The sequence below is a fragment of the Episyrphus balteatus genome, chromosome 1 (assembly GCF_945859705.1).
Source record: "Episyrphus balteatus chromosome 1, idEpiBalt1.1, whole genome shotgun sequence".
NCBI lineage: Eukaryota > Metazoa > Arthropoda > Insecta > Diptera > Syrphidae > Episyrphus > Episyrphus balteatus.
The window spans coordinates 128,365,049-128,377,467 of record NC_079134.1 but is presented as its reverse complement, the minus strand read 5'-3'; the positions used below and the strand labels follow the sequence as shown (position 1 = coordinate 128,377,467).

Sequence of the window (12,419 nt, the reverse complement as noted above, 5' to 3'; positions counted from 1 at the left end):
ACCCTAATATTTATAAAACATTAGTTTAAAAAAAAACGCTCTAAAGATTTAGAACATTGTTTTTTTTTCTAAAAATGCATCAATAAAGAAATTAAACAGAATATAAGACATCTATTTACTATTAATACTTATGATTTTCATTTCAATGTTCAATTTTGTAAAAATTATTACTTCATCTTTAATCACTTTAAAATAATTTATGTTTGTAATCAAGTAATCATAGATTTCATTGATTTAAAATTATTTCAAAAACTCATATAAAAGTCAGAGCTTGATTCAAAATAAATCACTCTTGTTTGATATTTCATTGAGCAAAGGTTGCCTAGCTCTAACGTTCTCAAAAAAATATTACACCAGGGGGCAGGGGCCCTGATAATAAGCCAACTTCGATTCGTTTAATAATTTTTTTTTATTTACGACGTTTTCTTCAAAGCGCCTAAATAATTTAACAAAATTAATTCAACTCACTTCATATAACGTAATTTAAATTTCTCAATTATTTTATTAATAAAATTGTTTGTATAAATATTTGAAAATACAATAACTAAATTTGTGACAGATAACACTGGTCTGCAAGGAAATCCTCCTTTAAATAAAACTATACTTTTCTAAAGGATTTTTGTATGCTGATTCCGAATCCGAAGTCAGAATTGACCAAGCACGTCACGTTTTTTAAATATTCCCGTTAGAAAATCTCAAAAACCCATTTTTTTGCTGTTTTCGAAGAAATATTTTGGCATAATGTAATCTTTTTCAACTAAAATTGTTACGGTTTATGAAAGAACTTATTTTTTTCTTTCAAATTCAATTTCAATCTTCTCAATATCTCTTTTCTTCTCCGAGATATCTTAATTTAAGTAAGTTTAGTAGGTTTGGCATATCTTACCATAAAGAAACTGATCTCTAAAGATTAATATATCTTTCTCCCTAGAACAAAAGTATACTTTTCTAATGGACTTTAGTGTGCTGATTTTGAATCCGAACTCAAAAAATTTCAGTCAGCTCTTGTTTTTGACATATAGTAGTTTTTTTTTAGATTTTCTAAAAAAAACTTGATTTTGTGATACTTTAATGCGAATATCTTTAAATCCTGACGTGATATAATTTTATTGACTTCGGATTCTAACTCAGCACATCAAAAACTATAAGAAAAAAGTACTATTGTTTCTAGGAGAAACAAATTTGAAGCTTTGAAAGGCAGTTTATCGAATGGTTTATTACAAATAAGATATTTCTAAATAGAAAAATAGTATATATAAAATTACAAAACACGTCAAAATTTTGTTTAATGTATTTTATTTTGGTTTTCTTTACATATTTGACTTTTAAAATATAATGGGCATTGATATTTTACATTTTCCTTAATTAAGGTGCTTTTGTTCATGTAGGATTTACTAAAAAGTGAAGGATTTCGAAATGTCTGCTTTTTTGTCAATCAGTATTTAAAAAAATGAGTAAACATGAATGTTAAAGAACATATTTGGTGTTAATCGATAGGTCATATTATGAAGAATAAGTCCTCTAAATTTGAGATCAATGCCACAAATAGTTTTAATTTTATACAAGTTCAAATGAATCTAAAAGGGTGATTTTTTTAGAAACTACTCGCATTTTTCAAAAATCATTTTTACAAAAATGGTACCTGATAGAATTTTTCTAATCTTTCATAATATCAAAAATTATTTGAAGGAGAAAAAAAAAGTTAAATTTTGCAGACCAGTGTAATTTGAGAACTGATACTACACAATTGTGTGTAGTCACACCCACAAACATCAAGGACGAAAACCTGGGGTCGAACTACGGCATACGTTCGTTATCGTATGGTTGCTATGTGTCTCTATCTTTTTGTTTTGATTAAATAGAGAGAGATATAGTAAAAACGTTAACGTATGTATGATCGTAATCGTGTGCGGTGATACGACCCCTAGTCCTACAAGAATACTTTTTTGAAGCTTGGTTTCATATTAGCTAAATGTTGTTTTTTTTTTTCTTTGAAGAAAGAATTTTACGTTTCTTTTACCTATTATTTTTTTCATATCTACACATTTAAGAAATTTGTCTTAAAATTCTTAAAAAAAATTAGTAATTTGAATTCTAAGAGCAAGTTCATGCAATCAAGTCGTGCATTTTATTTTTACTTATAGGAATTGGAAAAAATTCAACTTTTTAAAGTCGTTGCAAATATTTCACTTGTGCCCAAAAACCAAGACAAATTTATTTAGTGGATTAGGAAATATTGGAAGCTTCAAAAGCCGAAAGAAATTTTAAAATCGATCGAAGGACTTGACTGATAAAGGTAATCAAAATTTGTTTGTTTTTAAAATCAAAGACAATTTTTTTATACAAATTTTTAGAGCTTTGATTTGGTGTTAAAATCTAAAAACGTACATTGTTCAACGATTAAATTTTATTGAAGCTTGTAGTTATGTAGTAAAATCAAAGATTTTCGGAAATATCTTTTTGAATCAATTTTTTTTTTACCTTGAGTTGAATTACAAAATTTCCCATGAAAGCCCATGACATTTTCTTAACTATTATAAGATGAAAAAGTTTGAAATCAAATAAATGAAACAAAGTCGTCCGTCGTGTCCGCTTTGAAAGCGTTAGCATAGACAAAAAAAAAAACTTCGACGGGCGAGGAGAAATCAGTGATCTCCAAGAACATTAGTTTGCAGAAATTGATAAGTTTATTAGAACTCAACCCGATTTTAGACGAGAGTTTTCAAGAAATCTAGTTTTAACTATTTTTTCTATCATTAATGTCGTTTTCTTTCACTCTATTAAGGAGTAGGGTAGAGTTGCCTATTTTCGGCCGTCTCCAGTTTCCGGCCACCTTTCCGAAAATCGTTATCTGGAGTGAAAGAACATAATGAGAGTAATTTTTTTTTTGTAATTGTGTGTGTGAGAAGGCAAAAATGGAAAATTTCCATGAAAAAAATAGTGATAACAGGCCTAAGGAAAAATTTTATGAATTGAAAAAAAAAAAATTAATATTAATAACATATGAAGCATAATAAGCGTTCGTTGATAAGTCTGCTTCTATACGAAGACGCAAGGCGCAGAAATTATCTTCGAATTTCCTTTTGATTTTCGTTTCGGTGCGTCGCGCGCTTCTACACGTAGTATTTTTTTGAAGACGCAAATTTGACAGCTATTTTCTTTGGTTATATTTTGTTCTTGTTTTCGTATGATGACTTCTACAGAAAGACGTAGACGCACAAGATGCACATAAAGAACAAGGGAGAGAGAAAGATTGATTTCTCCTTTGCTCTTATGTGCATCTTGTGCGTCTACGTCTTCCTGTAGAAGCAGACTATGTATTTTAATTCTAAAAAAAAAACACCAAAATGTACAAAAAAAAAAAAACAACTCCAGTGGGGTCTATGTGCAACGAAAACTTTTGAATAAATTAAAAACTTAACTATACACGCAAATAATACACAACCGACGAAGAAGACTACGCGACCGACGAAATAAAGTAAATCAGAACAGCAAAAAAAAAGAACAAGATCAAAGAGAAATGACAAAAAGAGTCACAAAATTTTGTACCTGAGACTCACGGGAGAAAATCTTCCTTCCCTTTTTTTCGAACTTTATTTCTCCCTTCCTCTTATGTGCGTCTCGCGCTTTGCGTCTTCGTGTAGAAGCGCACTTAGTTTTACTTTTGGTATATTTTTCATTACGCTTCTGATCGGGGTTTTCAGCCTAATTGACACACACCCTTAGTTTGATAATTGTAAAACAAAAATATCCCATCAACGCAGAAAAAAAGGGATTTTTTGAAGTTATACTTCTTATGGGAGGGTGGGTATGAAAATTTACTTTTTGACAAGAATGTCAAAGGGATTATGACGCGATCACCCTGGGTAGCAGGGCTGTCGTTTCACCTTTAGAGTAGGCAGTACTTTAGTATTTTAAAATGCAGTACGCCGCAGTACGGCAAACATAAAACACACAACACGTTGCAAGTTATATGTTTCATGTGGCAAGTTGTATGTGGCAAGTTACATGTTGCAAGTTGCATGTGGCAAGTTGTATGTGGCAAGTTGCGTGTGGCAAGTTGCATGTGGCAAGCTGCATGTGGCAAGTTGCGTGTGGCAAGTAAAAAAAAAGTAAAAAAAAAAAATAGGCACGATTCTGAAAAAATAGGCATGATGTGGCGGTTTAACATGGAAGGCGATTTTTTAAAAATCTGACAATGTGCAAAGCGTAGGCCCATGACACAAGCTATCATTTGGCATCACTCCCAAAAATTACTCTCAAGCGGTTTAGCTTCAAGGAGCGTTTAAAGATTCGGGGATTTTTCGAAAAAAAAATTTACCCCAACTTTCAAACGCGATTTTCTCGGAATTTTGAAAAAAGTCGAAAAACCGGATTGTACCGGAATTTTTTTTTTATGATAAAAAAAGAAATATTTTACTAAAAAAAATAGAAATATATTTACTATCAAAAACACCAAGAGAAAAGATCAAGAAAAATTATCTGTCTTATTTATAAAAATATCTATGTGTTAAAATAATTCCATTAATAACTAGAAACAAACAACTTAAGCTATGGTGTTTTATAAAAGTTTAAAATATCTTCAAATTTCATTATACTTTCCAAATAAAAATCAATGTATTCTCTCACCCATCACAGCTCAGCTCAGCTCACTTTACCTTAGCTCACCCAACAGCTCAGCTCAACCATCAGCTCAGCTCACTTTCAGCTCAGCTCAAATGAGCTGAGCTATGGTACATATCTCAAAAGTGAGCTAGCTCAAAATTTGAGCTGAGCTGCGAGCTGAGCTCAGCTCACTTTTGAGCTTTGTAGCAACCCTGCAAGTTCCATATTGCTACTACTAGTGCTGAAGCACACACAATTCTCATAAAATTACCATATCGCACATTTTATGCGCAATCATTTACTTTCGTTAACCATATATAGTACGTTCTGAACCGCACAACATGAGTAAAGTTCACAGATTAAATTGAAAACTACATGGACGCAAGGAGGATGAAAGAATTAATTTATTGTTCACTTGATAAAAATGTAAAAAACGAAGTGTGGATTAATTAATTTAATAATAGAAATTAAAAAAATCAAATGAAATTCATTTATATATGTATACTGAATGAGAAGTATAACTTCAGTCGAGTGTACATGTGTACACACACTCTTTTTTTGCTATATGGCACAGGATTTTTTTGTTATTGATGAAGAACACTGGCTAAAAATTTTTTTTATTCGGTTTTCAATTTCATTTTGGAAAAAGTGAAGAATTAACGAAAAAAATAGAAGAAATATATCTGGCGGAATATAATACAATAGAGAATATTATATTCATAATGGTTGTTTTTTTTTTAATAACAAAAGAGTTTGAAAAAAAAACTTTCGCATTTTTCACTTTACAAACAAAATTTTAAAATGTCAAACTTCAAATTCATAAGTGTGTGTGCAAATCGGTGTAAATCTGACTAAAAATGTGGAGTAAATCCGGGGTACTCCGTAGTACACTTTTGTGGCGTCAAAGAACACAAAACCTTCAAAAGTGCAAAAATAAGTACCAAAAGGGTACTCTCATTGGAGTAAAAGAAAACGACATAAGTTTTCTTAACACTTTGGGTCGTATGCAATAAAAATGAGCAAAAGCTCCTATTTCACTTTTTAGTACATTTTCTTGAGATCTATCTCATTTTCTTGAGATAGATCTCAAGAAAAAGTACTGAAATGAAAATTTGAAAATTTCAACGATTCAACAAACTACATTATTAAGGGTATTCACGTAACGAGATAATTTTCTACTTTGCAGAAAATAGAAAATTCCGCAAAAGGTTTAAATGAACACCCCAGAAGAAAATAATTGCGTAAACAAGGGAAACAAACAGCTGTTTGTTAAACGTCAAATTGAACTTGTTTAATTAAAAAAAATGAGTCAAGCTAATTTTGCAAATACTATACAACAATTAAAAAAATGTATTTTGCTCAAATAAAACAATATTCTCTTTTCAATATTAACATAATTTATTTGTGGTTATCTGAATAATAAGACATAAATCGCGTTCAAAATGATATTCCAGATACGGGGATCCCAGATAGCCTATCCGATATGTGATTGAACACACCCAAAGTTTATCTGATTTTTTTTCTACGGTTTCTGCTTCAAATTTGTGAGATAAAATTCTATGATTTGCGGAATATTTTTCCCATACAAATTTTGACAGCTCATTTCTACCGATAGAAAATTCTACAGTTTCTACGGTTTCTACGGGTTTTCCGCGTTTACGTGAATACCCCTATTATGTAGGTAAGGTAATATTATTTTAAAATTTGTACATATTTTAATGATAAAAAAAACCCATAATTTAAAGCACCCATCTACACATTTCAAACAATTCAAAAATAACCGTCACTATAAAAAACCAATTTCCGTTTCCATATTTATTTTCGATTCAAACCATTCCTTGACACCAACCAACAGTTTTAGTATAACTGTCTTTTAACTCAGTTGCCCTCAAACCTTAATAGACAACAAAAATTCCAATAAACGTCAAACACAAAACAAAACGCCAAAACCATCCCATTTGCTGTCAACAATTCTATCTACCTTTCTCCCTCTAACACATTATTTTATCCAACCATCTGGGTGGCTCACGCAAATGATTTTTTTTTTCTTTCTTTTTTTTCTAACTGTCACCATAAAAAAGAAAAGAAGACGACACAGCCTGCCCAAGCCAAGTGAATCATCATCGGAATCATCCGATATATCAGCCGCATATTCGTCAAAGAGAGCCTACAACTGGTCCAAAGTTCCATTCACAAAATATAACCTTATTCCCGTGTGTCGTCTCTCTGTTTGATGTTAGAAATCTTCAATCTTATCATGAAATTCCAACGACAAACAAGCTGAGAGACAACCAACTACAAAAAAACGAAACCAATACCAAATCAAATATATTGGAAACAGGTGAGTAGCTTTAGAGCTCTGCTAACTCGTGCTATATGCTTCTCTGGCTCTCCATCTGCTTGGGTCTCTTTATTTCTGATAGTCTTTTTTTTTTTTTCTTTATTTCATTTTTTTTTTGTGTGCTTCCGACAACACGACGACACGACTTGCAGTCTCACTCGCTGCTTTAAACTAATTCAATTTTTTGTGTTAAATTTAGTATTGAATTTTATTTCATGCCAGTCGTTTGCATGAATCAATCCAATTCGGTCACGTTGTCGTTGTCGTCGTTGTCAACCGCCACCACCACTTTTTTTATACTATTCCCCTAGATTCAAGTTCTTTTATTTGATTTAATTTCTATATTTTTTCTTATTTCGGCGGAACTCGAAAAGCAAATAAAAACCTAGACTTTACTTGGCAAATTTTTCCTAATTCTAGGAATTCCTTAAGAAGTGCTAACCAACAAAAAGAAAATCCCAAAAAACTATTACTTAATCGTTCTTCCTTCTTCTCCTCATCGACATCAATAAATCAGTTTTTTTTTCTTCTTCTTCTTCTTTATATTTGATTTTGGCTGCAGACACAGAAAAGTGAAACGACTTTTGTAACCATAAACTATAGACGACCTAGTTAACGAGGTAAAAGAAGCAACACACAAAACTGGACAGAGGGAATAACTAACTACTCTGATAACTGCTGGCATAAGAAGAGAGAAAGTTTCTTCTTCTTTTTCATTTCTCAATAATATATAACCCTTTACTGGCTCTTGCTACGAAATCCAAGTCACAACAAAAAAGGTGAAAGTTATTTTGCTTCATCTTGTTTAACAAAAATTTTGTTGCCAGACAACTTTGTTACCTTCTCGTTGCGTGCCTTTTTGTTGAGAAATATTTGAAAAAATGTGGCCAGAAAATGTTGGAATCCTTGCCATTGAGGTGATATTTCCCTCACAATATGTCGACCAAACTGAATTGGAAACATTTGATGGAGCATCAGCTGGCAAATACACTATCGGTCTGGGACAGAGCAAAATGGGATTCTGTTCGGATCGAGAAGATGTTAATTCTCTTTGTTTGACTGTTGTCAGTCGGATTCTAGAGAAACATCATATCAAACCAAGTGAGATTGGTCGTTTGGAAGTTGGAACTGAGACTATTATTGATAAATCCAAATCAGTCAAGTCGGTTCTGATGCAATTGTTTGCCGATCATGGAGCTACAGATATCGAAGGAATTGATACCACGAATGCGTGTTATGGAGGAACTGCAGCTCTCTTTAACTCTGTCAATTGGATAGAATCATCTAGTTGGGATGGTAGACTTGCTCTAGCAGTTTGTGCAGATATTGCTGTATATGCTAAAGGAGCTGCACGACCAACAGGAGGTGCTGGAGCTATTGCCATGCTTATTGGACCAAATGCTCCTTTAGTTTTCGATAGGGGTTTGAGAGCTACCCATATGGAACATGCCTATGACTTTTATAAACCTGATTTGAGTTCGGAATATCCAACTGTGGATGGTAAACTATCGATTCAGTGCTATTTGTCAGCTCTGGACACCTGTTATCAACTGTATCGTAAGAAATTCCAAGCAAAGTATCCTGACACAGCTAAAGTGGGTTTGGAGAACTTTGATGCTCTACTATTTCACACACCGTTTTGCAAATTGGTTCAAAAATCAGTCGCCAGAGTCGTTTTCAATGACTATCTACTTACACCTGAGGATAAACGATCAACTCTTTATCCGGGATTGGATAAATTCTCAAATTCTACACTCGCTTCAACCTATTTCGATCGTGATGTGGAGAAGACCTTTATGACACAATTTGCTGATGTTTTTGAAAAGAAAACTAAAAAATCTCTCCTGCTTGCCAGTCAAGTTGGTAATATGTACACACCATCGGTGTATTCAGGTCTAGTATCACTGCTGGTCAGTGAGCAACCAGATAGTTTAGTTGGAACTCGTATTGGTCTGTTTTCATATGGATCTGGTTTAGCTGCATCGATGTACTCAATTTCAGTTACCAAAGATGCTGATTGTTTTAAGAAATTCGTTTCAAAATTGGACTATGTCCTGCCAATGTTGAATTCTCGAGAGAAACTCTCACCGGAGGAATTCTCACAGTTGATGGAGATTCGTGAGAAGAATAATCATGCTGCTCCTTATACACCAACTGGGAGTGTGGCTGTACTCTTCCCTGGAACTTATTACCTCAAGGAAGTCGATGAATTACATCGAAGGACGTACGAACGAGTACCAACAATCTCTAATGGAGTCCACTAAGTGGGGACTGCCGCTTTTAATTATCTTTTTTTTTTTTCTATCCGAATTAGAGAAAATTCATTGTAATCGGAATTCAGTTATGAATGTCAACTTTAAATAAATTTAAATAATAATATGGTAAATGAAAATCTCTGAGATTTTTAACAGAATTCCGGTTTACGATGTGTTATGTTAATGAGGGTGATTATTTATTATTAATTAATTAATTATTACAAAAAAAATCATTTTCTTTATTTATTTTAAAGAAGATCTTAATTCTCTTGACAATAATTTATTTTAAAATTTAATTTACACACAAAATGCACGGTGCAAAGTTTAATTATTATTAAATTAAAATAAAAAATATAAATTGTTATAATTTTTTTGAATGGGCGGGAAAAAATTTAAAAAAAAAAATATAATTAAAATTTAAAAAAAAAAAACCGTTGTATATAAAATGTGAATGAAAATTTTGATACCTTGTAGTTAGGTAGAGAGCTCTTAAAATAGTTAAACAAAAAAAAATACATTAAAATATAAAACAAATAATGATGATGGTGGATAAATGTATAAAATACAAAAAAAAAATAAAAATCTAAAATTTATTAAATAAAAAAACAAAAAGTGAAAATAAAATTTATTTTATTTGATAATCAAATAGAAAATCAAAATTTTTTGAATTTCTTTCTTTTATTTTTGTGTTAATTTCTTACAGAAAGTCAATGGAAGGGAAATCTCTTTCTTCTTTGAGAGAGAAACAAAAAAACAAAAAAAAAGGTGTGTAACTTAACGGTTTGGATTTGTGGAATTTTGTTGACACTGTGAAAGAATTTTGTTAAATAACGTTTTTTTTTTATTTTTCAATTTTCTCTTTTTTGTTGTTGGTGGGTTGATAATGAAAATATTTGAAATTGATTAGAAAGAAGCATTTGCAGTGGGCGCAGTGTATTATTGAATATCTTTGTTTTTTTTTTATTTATTTTATTGTTTTAGGTAACTTAATTCACTGAGCATGCACTTTGAACTATGATTGATTTGGCATGTATTTTAGGTGTGTCGTTATTGTTTTGGTATTAATTTTTTAATTTTTGATTAACTCTTCTTGATACATACTAACTAGCATGCAGCCCAGTCTGTATTTGGTCAGTAGATTCGTTTTTATGTATAAATTGAAATCACTTAAGCATAATTTGAATTGTGTGTATGACAAAATATTCAAACAAACATGAGAAAGATTTATTGTATGTCCAGCTAGGGGGTCTTTTTGTTATTGTAGCAAACCTATTAGTAATCCAATTCGATTTTAATCATTTTGGACTTTGATATTATGATTATTGCAAAGTTTATTATGTGTCATAGAGTCATGATGGAAACTAAATTGTGAGCATACGTAACGTATATTAGTTTTATTTAAAAGAAAAAGCTATACTATCTTATCGATAAAACTACAATTTTATAGAATTTGGTATAACCCACATTTTAATAGAAAATAGTAGCCCGGTTGTTAATATTACTGTTCGTTGCTAAGTTTGGTTTAATTTTTGTGCGAAGGTTATACTTGTGCAAAATTAACCAAACCAAAATCAGAGGTAATTAGTAGATTGCCGAATTAATAAATAAATAACTTTTAAACAAATTAAAAACAAAAACAAATGCACAACTGGGTCGCACATAAAATTTGATAGTTTAAATTTAAAAAATTGTATCTGATTGTATAAAAATTAAAAAAAAAAAAAACACATGAAATTTAAAGTATAGTTTGTAGATCTGAATGCGAAAATAAAATTTCAAAATTTCCCTGGAGATTTGCGATAGGGCCCATCATTAACGTGTTGTTTATGGTAAACTGAAGACATTTAGTTCGAAAAATGTTGCAGAAAGGACGCAATTATATTCTTTGAATATTTTATTTTCATGCAGAATTGAAAACTGCGCTTAACACTTTCAATTACCCTGATTAGCGTTGATAGCCAGGTTTCAAAATTTGTTATTTTAGTTCCGTATAATGCTTTTTGACTTAGTCCACTCTAATTAGGTACTTCTATTTTTTTCTTATATTGCAATTAATGTTTAACTTTTGAAATGTTCATATAAAAATTAAATAAAGTTCGTTTGAGATTCAAGTCAAGTAGCCACCGTTTCTGATCACCATTTTTCTCAAAAAAAAACTGAACGATATTAAAAAAATCATTTTTAATGAGAGTAGAATTTGGAAATGAAATCTTTTCGAAAAAATTCCGTTAGCAAAAGAAAAAAGCAAAATATTCCAAATTGAAAAACATGAATGTTTAGGTAAGGAAGTTTTTTCATAGAATTATTTTTATATATATTTTGTTTTGTTTTCCAAGGATGACCGAAAAATAATCTTGGTCGAATTCGGTGCATAACACTTTGTTACAAAACAAAGTCTAAAGAACAGAATTGCTAGGCAGAGATCTGAGCGAAGCTCACACAAATCAACAATTAACATTAAAGCTGCGTTCTTTGGAAAAGTTTAGAATAACGAATAGAATAGTAGAATAACGAAAATGTTCTTAATAAAAGAACAGTTTACGATGGTTTAAGCAATATTTATCTAAAATCTTAATTTAACTCTATACATATTTATAAATTAAAAGAAAATGTTGGGTTTAATTGTCAACGTTTTTTAAATCATTTAATATCTTCATATATTCAACAATTTTATGTAAGCCAACATTTTTGTTAGTATTATTTATGTTAACATCTCTTCGATTCAAAGGACAAACTCGCTTATTACTATTGAAATCGAATGTAAGTACGTAGTGAGTTTTATGTTGTTTATGTAATGAATTATTATATTCAAAGCCTAATCAAGATAAGGTGATTGCCACCAACGATTAAAAGTTTAAAGTTTATCAATGTTTTTTAGATCTTATAATTATTTCAAACAAGCTTAAAGTTGATTCTACAATTATGTATATATAAATTACCAATAAGTAATAATATTTAAATCTTTGTTTAGGTTTAAAGTTATATCAATCACAATTAAAAATCAGTTAGGCAATATGCTTCTCTCATTTTAAAACTATGTACAATTGTACAATATTATAAAAACGGCATAGAGAGAAGTTAAATTAATAAACAAAATTTAAAATGTTTGTTACAAATCTCAAAAACTAAAATAAATGGGACATACCCTAATTTCTTTAAAATAAATGCTTTTATTATTAGGCAATGAAGAGATTTACTTTTATTTCCCCAGCAACAAT

The 12,419-nt window shown here is 30.7% G+C and overlaps 1 protein-coding gene and 1 long non-coding RNA gene across 2 annotated transcripts; both read left to right on the top strand.

The window, feature by feature from the left end:
- Positions 1-6,682: 6,682 nt before the first annotated feature.
- LOC129905967 (uncharacterized) lies at positions 6,683-7,579 on the top strand. Its single transcript, XR_008770679.1, has 2 exons — positions 6,683-6,946; positions 7,509-7,579. It is a non-coding gene; the product is annotated as an uncharacterized LOC129905967 (long non-coding RNA).
- Positions 7,580-7,678: 99 nt separating this feature from the next.
- LOC129905955 (hydroxymethylglutaryl-CoA synthase 1) lies at positions 7,679-9,783 on the top strand. The gene has a single exon (XM_055981581.1). The coding sequence runs from the start codon at positions 7,828-7,830 to the stop codon at positions 9,208-9,210; it is 1,383 nt and encodes a 460-aa protein (XP_055837556.1). The 5' UTR covers positions 7,679-7,827; the 3' UTR covers positions 9,211-9,783.
- The last annotated feature ends 2,636 nt before the right edge of the window (positions 9,784-12,419 follow it).